Raw genomic sequence first — 17,861 nt, 5'->3', positions numbered from 1 at the left:
GGGGGCAAAAGAAGGACACACTTAGATGATATTTTGTAGTATCTGGTGGATATATATATATGTGTGTGTGTGTACTTACATGATATTTTGTAATATCTGGTGGAAGTATATATATATGTGTGTGTGTGTGTGTTTGTACTTACATTATATTTAGTAATATCTGGTGGCAGTATATATATATATGTGTGTGTGTGTACACACACATATGTTTGTACTTATATGATATCTTGTAACACCTGGTGGAAGTATATATCTATATGTTTGTACTTATATATCTTATAATACCTGGAGGAAGTGTGTGTATATATATATATATATATATATGTGTGTGTGTGTGTGTACATATTTGTTTATACTTATATATCTTGTAATATCTGGTGGAAGTATGTGTGTATGTATATATATATATATATACACACACACACATATATACTATATATATATATCCTGGTTGCTGTTGTAAACTCAGCAATCCTGAGGCGCTGCCTTAAGCAGAACCTAAAACCAGCCCTTGAGCCTAAGAATAGCTGCCCTTCCTCTGAAGCCGAGTGGGCGGAGCCTGGCCTCGCTCTCGCCCCGAAATGGCGGCGCTCCTGAGAAAGCCCTATACAGCCCTTTGATGGAGGAGGAAGCATGTTCCTCCGCGGTTTCGGAAGCCCCATGTCCCCCGTCGGGCCCCGTCGCAGCCTCGTTCTAGGCTCAAGATGGCGCCCGTCCTGGGAGCGCCCTATGCATCGCCTTGGCCCGGCGTGAGCTTGGGAGAGAGGCGGCTGCTCCTCTTGCTCGGCCTGTGTCCCGACTCGGAACGCGGCGGCGGCGGGCGGGGGCAGCGTTGCCATGGCAGCGAGGAGTAGGTGTCACACCGGGCCACTTCCTGGTTGGAGGCCAATGTCCCGGGCAGTAAAGCTGGGAAGAGGAGGAGGAGGAGGAGGAGGAAGGAGAAGTAGAGCGAGGCCCCTGAAGGAGCCGAGGTAAGAGGGCAGAGAGAGAAAGGAAGAGGAGAGAGGAACCCCCCCCGGACCCTCACTAATGGACCCTTCCATCCAGGGAGCGAAAAGGGCTCTCGGGCCATTCCATTCCTTAAACGGGGGTGGGCGGAACGTACCATTTCTCTTTCTCGAAATGGGGGTGGCCGGGAGGGCTCATTCTAAGTCTAAACGGGGGGAGCAAAGCAAAAGGGGGCTATAATTGGAGAGAGGGTCCGTTCTTCCTCCCCAGGGGCTTGGAGGCAATAGGCGTGCCAATGGGGCTGGGACCTCCCCTCTTGTGTTAGGAAGGCGTGGGGTTTGGGGGCTGGGACCAGGGACCGCCCCTTTCTGCCCTTGTGGGGGGCGCCTGGAGGGACCCTCTCAGTGTGGGAGACAAAGGGGAGGCGCTCCTGGCTGGACTCATGGTGGGTTGGTTATTTTGGGGGGTGGGGAAGGGGTCAGGGGCTCTTTATTGGGGGTGAAGAAGGCACTGCCCCCTTCCCACAATTGCAGGGCCTCTCAAAATGGTCTCCCAAAATGGGGGTTCAGGGTGGGTGGGAAGGTTCTGCAAAGGGAGCTTGAATTGAAGGTGGGTCAGGAGACCTGCCACCCTCCATTGCTGGGCCTCTCAAAATGGCCTCCCAGAATGGGAGGCTGGGGTTGGGGGTAGGTAGGAAGATGGTTTTGGAAAGATAGCTTGGGTTGAAAGTGGGTTGAGGGAAGGAGGTGAGGGTCTCTATTTTCTTTGGTGGGAGGAATCAGAGACCTCCCCTCCCACATGGCTGGACTTCCCAAAATGGTCTCCCAAAATTGTGTGTGTGGGAAGGTGAAGGGAAGTTTTGCAAAGAGAGCTTGAATTGAAGGTGGATTGAGGGAAGGGGTTCAGGGCCTTTGCTGAAAGTGGTGGTGGGGAGTGAGATTTTAAGAGACACCAAACAAGGGGCTCTCAAAATGGGCTCCCAAAGCTGGGAGGTGGGTAGGAAGATAGTTTTGCAAAGGGAGCTTGAATTGAAAGTGGGTCGAGGGAGTGAGGGTCAGGGCCCTTTTTGTATGGTGGGATGAGTAACAGTCATCCCCCTATTTTTTTTGGGGGGGGGGGTCTCTCCTGAATGTGTGGTGTGGGAATAAAGCAATTTCTTTTTCTGGGGGGAGGTTAAGGGGGACTAAAAGGCACTTGGAGGGTGGGGAGGGTCTGGGATTTTGAGGGACTCCTACAATGGTCTCCCAGAAGTGGGAGTGTGTGGTTGGGCAGGTGGAAAGGTGAAGGGCGGTTTTGCAAGGGACCTTGAATTGAAGGTGTGGAATGGATGCAGGAAAAATAAGGTTTTAACCCCCCCCCCCCCAAAAAAAAAACCCAAATCATCCCAGCTTCTGCTAGACTTGCAGCCCCACTCCTATCTTTGGGTGTTTGCTCAGGGGTAAGTCCCATTGTTTTTAAAAGTGGTGAGATGGATCTGTTTTGCTTCAATCCAAGGTGAGCAGGCATAGGGCTCCAGGTGCGACAAGGCGTGGCATCGTATGGCGCTTGGAGGAAGTGTGTGTCCTGAAATGTGTCCCACTGATAATGTGGGGATTTATGAAAACGTGTGAAAGCTTCTTAACCCTCCCTTGGTGGCGACAGCATTGCAGTGGGTTAGTGGAGATTTGTGAAAAGTTGTGGAAGTCTCTGAATCCACTCTTGGTGATGACAGCATTGTAGTGGGTTAGAGACTCTCCTTGCCTTGTTTCCAGAGCTTGCAGAGGAATGAAGAAGTCCCACTATACTTTTTGTGCTGCTGCAATGGGACAAAAACGTGGAACTGTTTTTCTCCTGCTATGAAACTCTTGGGAAAGAAAAAGGCTGGTAATAATGAGTTCATAGCCTCATGTTACTGCCCTGGATTTCTTGGCCATGTATCCATGTAGGAGTGTAAGGCAGAAAAAGGAGAGTCCGACTCTGGGTACAAAAGACTCTGCACAAAGTGTAATCTTTGGAGTGTGTGGGTGACACAGCCTGGCAGACTTGTGGAGGACTATTGTAAGAGGACAACGCACTTTACGACATGGTCAAAAGTCTTTCCAGTGCTACTCGGCTTCTCCACCCATTGCATGGTTACTGATTGTCAAAATGCTTTAAGCAGAATTAAGATATGAAGCTGTGAAGAACTGGTTGTTAAAACTGAATAGTTATTTCCTTGGAAGGGTCTGAAATTACTGTTTACTATTGATTAAGTGTCTGATCTGAGAGACACGCTGTATCCTCTTACAAGTCCCATAAGTTCAGGACGATTTTCTTTGTTAAAAGTTTAGACTAGTCCCTGAAAACGGGGTCCAAAACACACTGCAGAAATAAGCTGGACTGAGGCCGCTTTAACTGCCCTAGCTTAGTGCTAGGGAGTCCTGGGAATTGTAGGTTATTGTAGCACCAGAGCTCTCTGACAGAGAAGGCTCAGTGTCTCAGAAACTACAGATCCCAGAATTCCCTAGCATTGAGCCAGGGCAGTTAAAGTGGTCTCAAACAGGATTATTTCTGCAGTGTGTTTTGGACCCAAATTGATCAGATCAAGCCAGCTGGATTGTGTCTTATATTGTGCAGAGGTGGAACTGAATTGCCTTTTGTAAAGTTTCACAAAGAGCTCTTTTAGCTTGGTCCTGCATTATTCAGAAGGTACAAAATTTGACATAATTGCTCCAAAACACAGCTGGAGTCGTAGGTGTTTTTTCTTGAGAATGGTTAAACTCGTTTGATTTGCTGTTGAGTGCACTTACATAAGATTGGGACATAAGGTAATACTGTATTGCAGTTTTTAGAGCAGGCATTCATTTATTTGAATAGTAAGTTAAATGATAGTTGTGAAAACCTGATACAGTACATTTCTCATTTTTACCTCCAAACCAGTAACCACTGGAAGCGGATTGCTGAATGACTCTTTGATGTGTAAATACACTGAAACTGTGAATGAGGAAGAGGGAGTGTCCCTGCAAATATTTGATCTGTGTTTCTTCTATTCCTTTTCTCATTTGTCAGCATGTCAGGAAAGGTTATTAAATCGTAGGAAGTTATGTGCTTTTGCAGTAAGCTGGGGCATTTCTTGGGTTACCAAGATGGAAAAAATGAAGGGCTAACAGAGTGGCACAGATCCTCCCCCCAAGTTTTGTACTGTTTTCCTGCAGGTTGTTTGTCTAACTCACTGTCTCAAAATTGAACTGGAGGCAACAGAAAAGGTCTTGTTTTACAGAGATGTCTCCATACTGATTCATGGTTAGGGTTTATTCTGGGGAGGATTTTTGAGATACAAAACTGTAGCAATGCCATATCTGTATAGAAGAAATTAAACAGATATGAAGCAAACTGGAATTAAGTCAGAACAGAGCAGTTGTTGTTGTTGTTGTTCAGGAGAAAGTGCTGCTTGCTATTTCTTTTATGGCTTTTCAGGCAGAGATGATTATGCCCAGAGCTAGTGTAACAAATCTGTAGCATGGATCTGAATAGGGCTATAGGCATTGAAAACTTCTGCTGAAATAAATGGGTTACCATAGTCTTAAAGGTTTTGCAAGACTCCTTATTCCTTACCTCTTTTTAAGTCCCCAGGTAGGCTACCTGCTGCAAAGTCTACTAGCCTGAAAGAATCTAAATTCGCCTGAACTGTAGTTTTTTTTCTTTTAAAGAAAAGGCAGTTTGCTAGCCTAGTTCTGAAAGTAATGCTTGAAAACACAGGCTCCTCCTGGGTCAGCCTCAGAAGAGGTTGCCAAATTAGATTTCCAGTGGTGAAAAGGCAGGGCTTTAGTTCACACTATATTGTATGCAGGGGTGGGTTAATGGGTCCCACAGTACAAATGGTTATGCAAAATGAAATGGTTATGCAAAATGGCTCAGCTTTTTTATTTTGTTTGCACAGTTTATACAGGTTGCAGAATCTAGCTTTCCTGTTTAAAGTTAACTTATTGTGGTGAATATACTGTGGAGGTGCTGTGATTTTATTATGCGTAAAGTAAGAAAATGATTAAAAAGGCATCTTAGGAGTTTATCACATGTGAGGAATTTCTCTTAATTTCGAATGAAAAGAAAGTGGGGCCAGAACGCATTCACGTAAAGTCGCTAGTTTAGCGAAATTATGTGAATGCTCATTGCATTCGAACTGGCTTCCCATTGCCTGAAAATAGCATGTCATTGCCTGAATTTGCGTGTAGTGGGTTATCACGCAATAACCTTAAACCCCATGATTGCGTTCAGATTGCCATTGGATTATACTTCCAATTTCCCTTGTCTGATAAACTCCTTAGTGGTTAGAGGTATGAGAATGTACACTGCTGTTCCTGTTGAAGCTACTGCTTGCAAAGAATCAGCACCCATCCTAAAATAGCACCTGTCTTCATATTGGGTGGAGTTGTAATTAGAATGGACTTTCTAATAACTATAACTATAGGAGCCAGAGCTTTCCATTGAGCACATTTTGAGCATCGTATAATTTAGCTGGAAGTCTTACGACACTTATCATGTCTGTCTTAAAATTACAGTTCAGGGAAGACGTGGTGGTATAAATACGGATGCAGGTGTTGGGTGGTGTCTGATAAAACATGATCGAGGGCTGCAGGGTGCTGATAGGAGTTATCAGGAGAGCAGCTTACTGTATATACTCTAGAAATTTGAGGCAAAAAATTGACCCCAAAAACCTGAGTTGACTTATCCACAGGTTAATGTAAGTACTGCACTTTAAATCTTATTAAAAAAAGGAACAATGCCTTGGTGAAAAGCAAAAGCACAATCTGTCCTGGAAGCATTGACCTCCCCTTTATACTCTCATCCATCCAGCCTTTAGGATGGGTACACAGTTGTGCCTGCTGGAATTTTGTAAGTTGTTTGGCATTGTTTTCCTTGCTTCATCTTTTAGGTCCTTTGTCACATGCCACCATGTTTTATCCTCGATCTATACACGGGTCATATCAAAATCCATCATTTTGGTCCCAAAACCTACCCTCAACTTATACATGAGGTCGACTTATAGTCAAGTATATACAGTATTTCTTTGGCTGTAGGTCAGTGGTGGCTAGACTTCATGGTAAATGCTTTACATATACATCAAGTATAGACTTAATTACAGTCAGCCCTCCATATCCATGGATTCAAGCATCCATGGGTTGAAAATATTAATAAAAATATATGTTTCAAAAAGCAAACCTTGATTGTGCCCTTGCATGTGAGGGACATCATATATCTCTGCAATTGTATTTAATGGGATTTGAGCATCCACAGATATCAGTATCCAGAGGGGATCCTGAAATCAAACCACAGCAGATACCAAGGGTCCACTGTATAGAGGTTCAGCAGAACTCATGATAAAGCTTCATTGTGTTACATTATACCCAGATGGGTTGCATACATGGTGCTTCTATTGTGGTGTCTGAGGAGGACACTTCATGTCATGTAGAAATACAGAAGTTAGTTTTTTTGTGGGTTTTTCGGGCTACGTGGCCATGTTCTAGAAGAGTTTATTCCTGATGTTTTGCCAGCATCTGTGGCTGGCACCGTCAGAGAAATACCGGCCATGAAAGCCTTTGATGTCATAATACAGAAATTGCCTATCAAGGAGAATGCCAGCCCAAACAATGTTGCCTCCAAGTTTAAAACCCCTTCACGGGCCAAGTAGTCTCTGATCAGCTGTTTCTGCACAAGCTGACTCTCATGTCTGTCTTACCATTGGTGGCTGGGATCTAAATTACAAATGGATAACAGTTCACAGACCAGACATCTGAATATCATTGGGGGCAGTGGCGGTGTCAGAACTTAGCAAAGTTACTTTTCTGGACTACAGTTCCCGGAGTCTGAGCTAGCATGGCCTTTGTGGATACAGGGAGTCAGAGTCCAAAAAAGGTAACATTCTCAAAGTCTAGTAAGCAGAAAGTCCTATAAAGACCCTGGCAGCTGCCCAAGGATACTGGGTGCTGACAGTGGCCTTAGCTGAAGCCATCTCTCCAGCATGCTAGTTTTGAAAGTGCTGGGAGAGCTTTAGATCAAAAAACTATCCAGGGCATGGTTTTTTTGTGGGTTTTTTGGGCTATGTGTTCTGGAAGAGTTTATTCCTGAAGTTTCCCCAGCATCTATGGCTGGCATTTTTAGAGAAACATCAGGAGTAAACTCTTCTAGAACATAGCTATGTAGCCTGAAAAATCCACAAAAAACTATGGATGCCGGCCGGAAAGCTTTTGACTTTACATATTCAGGGAACTTCTGTAATTTTGGCAAAGCTTCACATCTTATTTCTGCTGGATTCATAAAGTAGCCTTTAGGTAAGTGTTGCAATATGAATTTGCTGTGGTTACCTGGGCTTTAGATAAACAGTTTGTGTATCTCAGTTGCATGTTAATATCTGAAGCCTAGCAGTGTTGTTAAATAATTTCTTGTCATGTAAACACTCTTGAAAATCCTCTGTTTTCTGGTAGCAGATCCCAGCTTATGCTGTTGCTACACTTGTATTGATTCCCATAGTTTGTTATGGAAAAGCCCTGCCTTATAGTAAGTATGTTACTCTGTTTTTAGTAAGCTTTCCAGTGCTTTCCCGCTTAAAACACACACATACACACACCAACCATGCACATGTTTCTGGCAAGTATCAACTTAAGAACACCTACCTAGCAGGGGAAATATATAGTCAACCATAAAGGCACTGTACCAGTATTTGTAAATTGCAGGAAGTAAACTGTTGTTGAAAAGATTTTGTCAAAAATGCTGTAGACAGTGTTAAAATATTTAAAGCCTAATGGTCATCTGACACCTTTAAGGTCCAAAACACACTGCAGAAATAATCCCATTTGAGACTGCTTTAACTGCCCTAGCTCAGTGCTAGGGAATTCTGGGAACAGTAGTCTTGTGAGACCTTTAGCCTTCTGTGGCAGAGAGCTCTAGTGCCACAGTAAACTACAATTCCCAGGATTCCCTAGCACTGAGCCAGGTTAGTTAAAGTGGTCTCAAACTGGATTATTTCTTTAGTGTGGTTTCCTTGAAATTCCATAGGAGCAACGCTGCTATAGAAAAAACTCCTCTGTTGTAGAGATTTTTGGATTTAACCTCATATGGGTTGCATCCACATTACACAAATATTCTAGTTGGACACCACTTTAACTGCTATGGCTCAATGCAATGGAATTCTGCCATCTGTAGTTTTGAGAGAGATTTAGCTTTCTGTGGCAGAGAGCTCAGGTGCCACAGCAAACGACAATTCCCAGAATTCCATAACATTGAACCGTGCCAGTTAGTGGTGTCAAACTGGATTATTTCTGTAGTGCATATGCAGCTGTGGAGGCAAAGTCCAGAGCATAATCAGTGTGTCACTTAAACCCATGTGTATACAGTAATACATAAACCATTATAAGTCCTAGTATCTGAATGTCTGCTGCATTTTAAGCAGTATGTTGTGTGCCTTCAAGTAAAGGAAGTAGTGGTTAGGAACACTTCCAAAAATGTGATTTACAGTACTTATTTGTTACATTTCTATATCACCTTTTTGACAGTGTATTCAAGGTGGTGGTGATGATGGTTAATATCCTGCTATTGTCTCAAAATTGAAACTCAGAGCAACTTGTAATTTAAAAGAACAGTACAATTTAAAACATACAAAAGTGAGAATTAAAATAAAATTAAACTATTATAATATTAAAACAGGTAACTCATATTATTATTATTATTATTATTATTTATGTGATTTAATATTTAAAATGTTAAAAAAACCCCATAAAACACTACTCACTGAAACAGCAGAATTATCTCAGGAGCTGAGATTCCTTGTCTAAAATGCATTTCTCTAGTCCTTCTCTGATACTGTATTCCATGTAGACTTGAAGGAATTGATGAGTAAGTCTGTCCCAGCTGATTTCTTATCATTTTCATTATCTCTCCTGTACATTGAACATTGGCTGAAGAGCAATGGAAGACTCTATTTTTTTTAAAAATCCCAGACTGAGGTTTTGTGGACTTTGTAGTGCACTCATTCCTCCACATTCACTGGAGTCAGGGGCACAGTACCCCCATGAATGTGGAAAAACCACAAATAACAAAAACACTATGTTTTACCTGAGAGAACACCTCTTTAGGAACATCTAGGTCCTCCAGTGTAACTCTGGTCAACATCTGCCAGACATTGACCATAGAATTGTGTTGGGGGAGCTACAAATGCCTAGTGGAGCGTTCTCTCTAGGAATCTCTAAGTTCTTCAGTGTGACTGTTGGTTAAAGTTGACCATAGGGTTGCTCTGGATCACCTAGCTATACCTAGAGAGAACATATTAATCTGTGAATAATCAAATCTCCAAATGTCAAAGCCACAAATGTGGAGGAATGAGGCCTTTAAGGAGGCACTCAAAATGGATCTCTTCCGGCGGGCTTATCCATATAAAAACTTACGATGATGTTCCACTCTCAACTGTGATTATTGGCTACTGAGGAACTGTTTTTTAGAGAACTAATAGGAATGTGGTAAATTCAGTATTAGTGTTTTGTCAATTGTATTTGTATTAGTGTATTATTTTATTGATGTAATCCCGCCTCGATCCTTGGGAGAGGTGCGAAATATAAATAAACTTTATTATTATTATTAGTACTACTACTTCATATATGTATTTAATATTTTCTTATTTACATCATCTCATGGCCTGTAAAGTATGCCACTGTTCTGTTCATTTTTCTGAAAGCAGAGATCCTTAATTAATGGCTGCGGTGGGATTTGAGCCGAAGCTGCATAAAGTCCTTTTTTTCTATCTCTAAGGTCTCACTTTACCTCACTTAGGTTGTACTCCTTGACCTGCTTATCTTGCAGTCAACCTCACTGAAGTCAAGGAGCCTAACTTCTGATTTGACTGCCATTGAAGTGTAGTGCAAATTGGTAAATGGAACATCCAAGGCAAACATACGTGATTTATGTTGGAGTGGAGGAGATGCTATTTGGAATGGAAGGAGTTCCCAGTTGTTAAAGTACTGCCCTTGAAAGTGTCTGTGCTACAGATTTTGTATACATATGTAAATATATTTTCTGACCCAGTTTTCTTGTGGTCTAGGGGAAATGGTGAGACATCCTCCAAATGCTTTCTAAATGCATTTTCCGAGGCTTGAAGAACAAACTTGAAGCCTCTGTTTTAGGGATGCTTCATCATGGCAAAAGTAGATGTAAGTGATAAATAGACAGTCTCCTCTTTGACAGATTTACTTCATGCAAGACATTGACCATTTATGTCAGTGCTTCACTGACAGAGCCCATGAATTTGTCATGTGCTGTGCTCTCAATACAGATGAATAATGGGCACAAAGTTGTCTTTTAAGGATATTTGTCATTTCTGTTTTCTCATTGAGAATATAAAAAGTTATGTTAGCTGCTGTTTTTGATCATCTCATTGAGGATTTCTTAGTATGTCTCACACAAAGCTCGGTTTGAAAGCCGTTGCCTTATATATGAAGCAGCTATGAGTAGACCATTGGAAGCCTGCTTCCAGGAACCAAACAGATGTGTTTCTGTGCTACATGACATGGGGTGGGGAAACTGATGTGGATCCCTCTGAGTAGAGACACAGGATAAGCTGCAGGTGTGTACTGAACTTGTAGCATGCTCCTGGGCAGAGCATCCTGTAGGAAACAGATTGATTCTGCTGGAGACACTTTGCTGCAACAGTAAGCCAATTATGTAATGATGGCAATTAGCATAGTAAATAGTTGACAGCAATGAAAGTTGCCTTTGGAGGGCATTGGTCAAGTGAAAAGATCATCATTATAATCAAGTAAATTTATACATAGTGTTTCTGTCACTGATTAAGCAATATGCTGTGTTTTGATTGCTACGCTATCAGTCTTGACAAGCCTCCCACTCTGTTTTGTGAGTGCTACATCAAAAGGGTTGTTTCATTTTTCCTACATGTGATTGCATAAGCCGGGGAAAGCAACTTGACAGCTTTAGATGTTTTGTAGTACCATGGCCCCATCAAGGTTTATAGGATATGTACTCTAGAATATCTATAAAGTACCTGTATGCCTACTCCTGGCATAAACCAGACATAGCCAACATCCATTTTTTTGAGAAACTCATTGTTCTCTAGGCATTCGGTAAAGTGCTGCTTTGCCACACAAACTGACCCCTTCACAAATGGCCAGGTTCCAAAATTACATAAGCACCATCTAATATTTCAGGTGCAGTAGAAATATGTACACATACATGTTGCATATAAAATATAGGGGAGGACTTATTAGGAAGTACAGGATTCTTGAGTTGGAGCTTCTCTTGGGCTGAGAAGTGGGTAGGGCACTAACCAGAACCTTGCTTTCCTTGCCTGGATTTGCTTCTAGATACCCAGTTTAGCTCCAGAGAAATCTTTCCTGACTTTGCTGTCACTAGTCCTAAACGTTTCCACTTCAAGTGGCAGATACTTTTACAGTGGCATGGGTAGGAACTGACATGTGTCTTGGACCCCACTTCTTCTGAAGTCCCACACCAGTCCTCCAAACCCCTTAAATTTTAATAAGATTTGGGACCCTCAGTTAAAATAAATTGGGATTTTCAGGCACTTTTTGTGCCCAAACCATACACAACACCCTCCAAATATGGGAAAACATTGTTTCTCCCATTTCTATAAGCATCTCAGGATCCTATATTACTCTCAAATACAATTTTTCATCTGCACTCCCCCTCAAAATGGTGTCAGGAAGCCATGTGAGAACTCACTTCCAATTGCCATCTTAAGAGGGACTGCAGAGGAAAACAGGTGTATTTGGACTTGTTGTGGGGCTATATGTTGCCCATTGGGGGACCCTGGGGAGGAATTGGTTGCTAGCCCCCAGTTCCCATGCAGTTGCTCATCCCTGTACTGCAGGAATATGCGGAGAAATCTCTCATGACTACCATATCTTGTGATACTAAGGGACTGTGTTTTTTATCACCAGAAATAGAGCTGTTTCCACCACACACAACATGAAGGACTCATGCCTCCATTACCATGGCATTGAGTTAATTGGCTCCTGCAAATAGCATGTTATCTTTGTTTTGTGCTTTGGATATGGAGCCAGCCCTGGAAAGTCCCAAGATACATTCCACACCAGTGATATAGCTTTCTTTTGCAACTAGAGGACATTTTCCTTGAGCACAAAACTGGACAAATGTTCCATAACTAAAATCCAGCATGATATTGGGCTGATGGTGGATAAAATTTCTTTAGGAGCTACCAGTTTATTCTTGGTGTAAACTGTTCTTCATTGCTCTCCTTTCCAGAAAATCACCCCTTTATATTTACCTTGTTTCTGAGACAGTAGGAGCCTACTTCCTCTGTTTTGCAACAGATTAACTGGCATTTTTGTAGAAAAGCCGAGTGGCTTTCCAGCGTTCTTTCTTAGATTTGCTTTGGATCTGCAAATGTTATGTGCAATCACATTTTAAGAAAGTTGGATAATTACTTTCTCTTTCGTCTTATCCTTCTTAAGTCTTAAGGAATCAGGGAGGAGAAATGCAGCATGGAATCAGCTGGCTAGGTTAGCACAGATGGTGGAGTTCTGGTCAATTTATAAAGGAAAACCAGATGGGTAGATGTTTCTTGTTTTGTACAATGTCAGTTTCCAAATACAGCAACTGAGCTTTGTTGCTGGGTTCATAGGCTTTGTGAGTAGGCCTCCCTGGGTGAGACTTCTTCAAGGGCGAGTGTATTTGGTCAGAAGGCCCTTGCCAGGAGGGTGCATCCTTTGGTTTCCCCTGAATGTCATAGCAAGGATGACTGACCTGATGTGAGAGCAGGCTAGTGACTAAGTAAAGCAAGGTAGGTCCATGACAAATATTGAGACAATTACCAGAGTCTCTGCTTTCCTTCCAACTAGAGTGCAAACCTGGCTTGGGAACTTTTATAAGGGACACGTTGTAAAATGTGACCTGTGGCTGGTCCAGATGGTTTAGTTCAAGAATAAGGAACACATGTCCCTCCAGACACTGGTCTGCAAGTCCCATTATTCTTGAATATTGGCTGATGGGGACTGTAAGTCTGGCAGCACCTGGAGAGCCACATGTTCCCTACTCCTGGTTTGGTTGGTACTTTGCTGTTCTTGATCATACTTTGGTGATGGCAGTGTTTCTTATTTGATATGCCTCTGGCGAACTAGAACCCTGTTCTAGACTTGGGTAGAAATGGTTGCTTCAACTAATTTTTTTCTCTCTCACTAAGGCAGCAGTGGCCATGGGAGCTTTTCATGGATCAGTTCTGAGATTGGCTGCACCTCACTGATAGTAATGTTATTGAGTTTTGCACTGAAACTATAGGTAGGGCTGCCATAATTGTCCACTTTTACCAGGGACAAAATGTAGGACAAATTCAAGACCAAACTGTAGGGCAACTGCAGGACAAAAATCAGCTCAAAATGTAGGACATTTAAGGTCCACCATTTTTCTTCAATGTCCTACATTTTGGGCTGAGTTTTGTCCTGCAGTTGTCCTACAGTTTGGTCTTGAATTTGTTCCACATTTTGTCCCTGGTAAAAGTGGACAATTATGGCAACCCTAACTATAGGTAGCTTTTGAATACTGGTAGTTGTTTAGCCAAAATTGTTTTGAGATCAGTTTTCTTCTGTATTGCTTCTCTACAGCAGTTGGTATTTTTAATTTTATGTTATTTGAACAGTTGGGTAAAATCTTACTAAATACAAATGAAACAGAAGCATTTGGGGAACTCTTGTATAGGAGAAAAAAATCTCAGTGATTTGGTTTATGGAATTATTTATGGTGCTAAGAAAGTGAATAGGGGACTTTTCAGCTCCTGAAATGCTAGACATTAGTGTGACCTAGTGAAATAGTTGTAGAGTAGACTCAGAGGAGACAAAAGGAATTACTTTACCCAGGGTACAATTTATGGGGACAAGTTCTGGTGATGTCTAATATCTTAGATAAATGTATGGCCTTACAAACTGTGGTATGATGGTCACCAGTATCATTAAGCATAACAGCTAAAGAAACATTCATGTTCAGAGGTAGTACCCCATATTAGGGATCAGCAGTGGAGGACTCTTTTGCATTTAGGTCCTATTTCTAGGCATGCTGAAGTGCCTACCTGCCCACTGGAGAGCATGATATTGGTGTTACATCACAGGAAGGGAATGAATCCATTTCATCAGAAGCTGTAGAAGAAGGAGGTGGGAAGCAGGACTGTTTAGTCAGCTTTGGTGAAACACTACCCACTTTGGGCTGCACCTCGCTCAAACTGTTCCCATTCTAGTTAAGTTATAAAAACTGGTATTTAAATTTATCACTTGATAAGTTTGTTTATCTTCCTTTTCAATCCCTTTTCTTCCCTTTTGTGCCATGCATTTCAGACTAAAGGCCTACAGGTTTTGGACTGTCTTGTGTTTATTGATCCCATATAAACTACTGTGTGACCTCTTTTTTCTGAAGAGTTGGGTAGAAATGCTTTAAATAGGTAATCCATGGGGAGGAATTCAATGTTGCTTAGCTAGGGAGTTAAAAATGGTTTCATAGAAATGTGCTGGATAACTGTTATTTGTGTTTGACATTTTATGCCACTTCTATGGTGACTTCCAGAGTCAGATTACATAAAACTAAATTATGATGAACATTTCTTCTTGCTTGGAGGATCTATCAGATAAGGGTATCAGAGATCTTCCCTATGCACTGTGCCCCCAATAATTGCCCTCTCGTATTAGAAATGTTTGCTGAGAACACAGTTGTGGCAATTATGGGAGCAAGGGATTTGTTTGCAGGATCTGAGATGTATTTTCACCCTCTGGCTGCTTTTATTTTCTCTGCAGGTGGGAGAAGATGCTTGGGGTAGGTGGGCACCTAAGCAGGGGGGTGGGGGCCATTTTCCTATGCTGTGCCTACTTGATAGACCACACCCTCACATTTTGAAATGACCAAAGTGATGTGGTGCCACTTCCAGCTACCATTTTCACTTAGTTTTGGCTATTTTTTCTTATTACTTTTGTTTTGAGGAGCTTTGAGTGTCTACAGAGGATCAGGTAAAGCAAACTGCTAGGGTTTGGAACATTTTGGGCAGCTTTGGGACATAAAATTGTACCAGTTGGCTTAGAGGGAGGGTTTCTGGGCCAAAGGGGATCCCATGAATTGTGTTTTGCCCACCCCAGGGTAAATACATAGGGGATAAGAGGGCAGCACTCTTCAGCCTGGCCCAATCACTGGTTTCCGCTGTGTTCTTAAATCTTTAAGAAATCTATTATGAACAATATGGTTCACATGTTTCACCCTGAAATGGCTATTAAGAATGGTTGAGACCAGATGATGTCTTGATAGTTGCCTCTTATGGGTCATACAAATAAATTAGTTTTGGCTCCAGCTTAAGGTTCACCCCTCTTCACTTGGTGCTTAAGGAGCATTTTGAACATATTTCTGTTTACTGAGCAGTATACAGTTGCTCAATTTTTGAAAAGTATACAAAGACACAGAATCTCTTTTAAATGAAAGCTGGGAAAAAACTCACAAAGAGGGTCTGAAATGTCCCTGGGGAGAGGAGAAGCAACTTCCTGGTGCTGTGTCCAGGAAGAATGTGGGAATTCTAAGGAATTATTGGGTAAGATTATATTTAGACTTACATTTACTACTGATAGTTTTTTTTCCTTTTCCATCAGCATAGTCATTGCAAAATGTTATGTCTCACTTATGAAAACTGATTTATTTTATACCCTTAATTACGTCTTGGAGATCTATTTACAAGTGTTTTGCTTCTAAAATTACTTACTTAATGACATTCAGTGACTGATTTTGCTTCCCTTGTGTTTTTCTCTTTTTGCTAGGACATGTCTACCTCTGAGAGATCTTGGACGAAATACCTTGGTTTAATACCTGTCTGGGATTATATGCAAAGAGTTTACCAGTCATGAGTGAGTACAAATTCTTTGAAGAATGATCAGGGTGCAGCCTCTCAAAGCAAAACATATATGTATCAAATGTTTGCCTTTACTGTTGTGTTTGGAAGTTTCTGCATCACAAAAATTTGTACATGTCCATTGAGATATTCCCTATTTCCCAATTTTTAGCAATTTCAAATCTTGTGATAGCAAGCTACCAACTCTTTGTATTTCAGTCCTTTATTCCCAGACATAGATGGTAAGTAAAAGAAGGGTAGGCTATGGCCTTATCTTTTGCTTTGCTCAGCTTCAGGTGATCTCCCCACTTTGGTTTGTTTGACTAGGACCAAAATCTACTCAGAACTCTACAGAGTAGACAACCCACTGAAATGAACAGGGGCCATGCTATGATACTCATAATTAGTTTGGGATTGCAAACATTTGTAGTGCATTGCTGAGTCCTGAATAAGAACTCACCTTCCCTGTGGTTGCACCCAATTCTTGGAATATCTTCCTAAGGGAGATATTTCTGGCATTAGCGCTGTCATTTCTTTTGTAATCAGATTAAGTCCTCTTTATTTGTCTGGTGTTTATAAGCAAATCAATTACCACCAGGTTTCCACTGCTTTAGTGGCATAAGATTTGCTATAGTGTTTGCTTTAATTGCTGCTTAATAATATCAGAAATCTCCAGGTGTTAGGAAGCAACTTTCTCTGTCATCATTTCTGAGATTCCAGGAAAAAGGATTCTTACATGGGAATGAGCTGCAAAATAGACTTGTTCCACCAAAATTTGGAAGCAGCACAGGAAGGTGTTGTGGTTTTTGTAGCAGCTTCCAAGCATTTACTTTTAACTAGAAAGAGACCTGTTGGCTGTTTGGAGTTTGCATCTGCATCAATACTTGCTGTTAGTGAATTTTTAAGGGGATGAAGGGCCCTTTAAAGGAAAAACAAACAAACAAACTAGGGTACATTGCATCCATTTTCAATAGGGGAGAGATTGGTTAGTGGAGGAATAGAAGGAAGCTTGTGTTCAGCTTGCTGTGTATTAAAGTCTGTATTGAAAGAGAGGTGATCTTTGACTTTCAGATGAAATTACATTGATGAAGACTTTTTTCTCTATTTAGCTCACTAGCTAAAGAATAGATACATTACATCTTTCTGTGGATAAATATCCTGGTCCTGGATTGGGAAGCTATTGGTTGCAAATAAAAAGAAAACAAAGTAGCTAAACAAAGCATCTTTGACATAAATCACAGAATTCTCTTGTCAGAAAGAAGTAGTAGACAGTGATCATTCTTTTGTAGGCTAAGAAATGAAAGGAAACATACTCAGGAACACAGTGACAGTTTCTAATGCAAAATAAAACATTGCCATGCTCTGTGACCTTTCAGTCAAGAACAATAGCCTAAGCTAAAATTGTGTTGGAATATGAAAGACATAGTTACTTCATGGAAAGGTCAGTTCTTAGTATACATTATCACTGGTTCTGCACAGATGCAGACACATAGCCTCCGATAGAGTGCCTTTGTGGAATAATTATATAGCGTATGAAAATTTTAATAACTTGCTAGACTGTTTATGAAAGATTTAATTGCAAACATTTAAACAAGAGAATGATGTGGTTGTGTTGTTTCCGTTATAGCCATTGTCATGTTCATTAATGTCTTTCCTAAGAGAGCCATACAAAATAGGGGAATAAGAGTCAGAAGAGCAAGTGTTATTTGCTAGCACTGGCAGCTTGGATGTGGCGTTCTTCGATATTGTTTAGAGCATCTCTGCATATTGTAAACCGCAGTAAATCCTTCTCATTATGTTAGACACACAGACAGAATATTTGGCTATCTTTTGCGTTAGCCATGGTTTGTTGCCTTAACTGTGTTTCCAGCTTACTTCAGAACCATTCTCAGGTGCTGAATAAATCCCTGTCCTTGGAGGACGTACATACAGAAACAGCATTGGTCCTTCTTGTTAACTTTCTCAGCCTCCAATCTCTCTGGTTCGTACAATGGTAACTCTGCTTTGCAGTTTGTAGGTGGACAGTTAACCACAGTTAATGGAGACCATAGTTTTAAGAACTTATTTC

At 41.5% G+C, this 17,861-nt stretch overlaps 1 protein-coding gene across 4 annotated transcripts in view; it reads left to right on the top strand.

Moving 5' to 3' along the window:
* The first annotated feature begins 877 nt into the window (after nt 1-877).
* The window catches only part of USP6NL (USP6 N-terminal like), a 171,036-nt gene continuing 154,052 nt past the window's right edge, over nt 878-17,861 (top strand). For 2 of the 4 annotated variants that reach the window (XM_089527556.1, XM_089527551.1), the window contains exons 1-2: nt 878-971; nt 15,723-15,809. In XM_089527556.1, coding sequence (XP_089383682.1) covers nt 15,806-15,809 — 4 coding nt within the window. In that variant the 5' untranslated portion in view covers nt 878-971; nt 15,723-15,805. Of the gene's footprint in view, nt 972-1,354; nt 1,394-14,831; nt 15,500-15,722; nt 15,810-17,861 lie in introns of those variants that run through there. The other 2 variants (XM_089527554.1, XM_089527552.1) reach the window with 2 other exon arrangements.

This window comes from Sceloporus occidentalis, unplaced genomic scaffold, assembly GCF_023333645.1.
Source record: "Sceloporus occidentalis isolate IW3139 unplaced genomic scaffold, rSceOcc1.0.p SCAF_5, whole genome shotgun sequence".
Lineage (NCBI taxonomy): Eukaryota > Metazoa > Chordata > Lepidosauria > Squamata > Phrynosomatidae > Sceloporus > Sceloporus occidentalis.
Note: the sequence above shows the minus strand (reverse complement) of the source record. Positions and strands in the feature narration are given on the sequence as shown.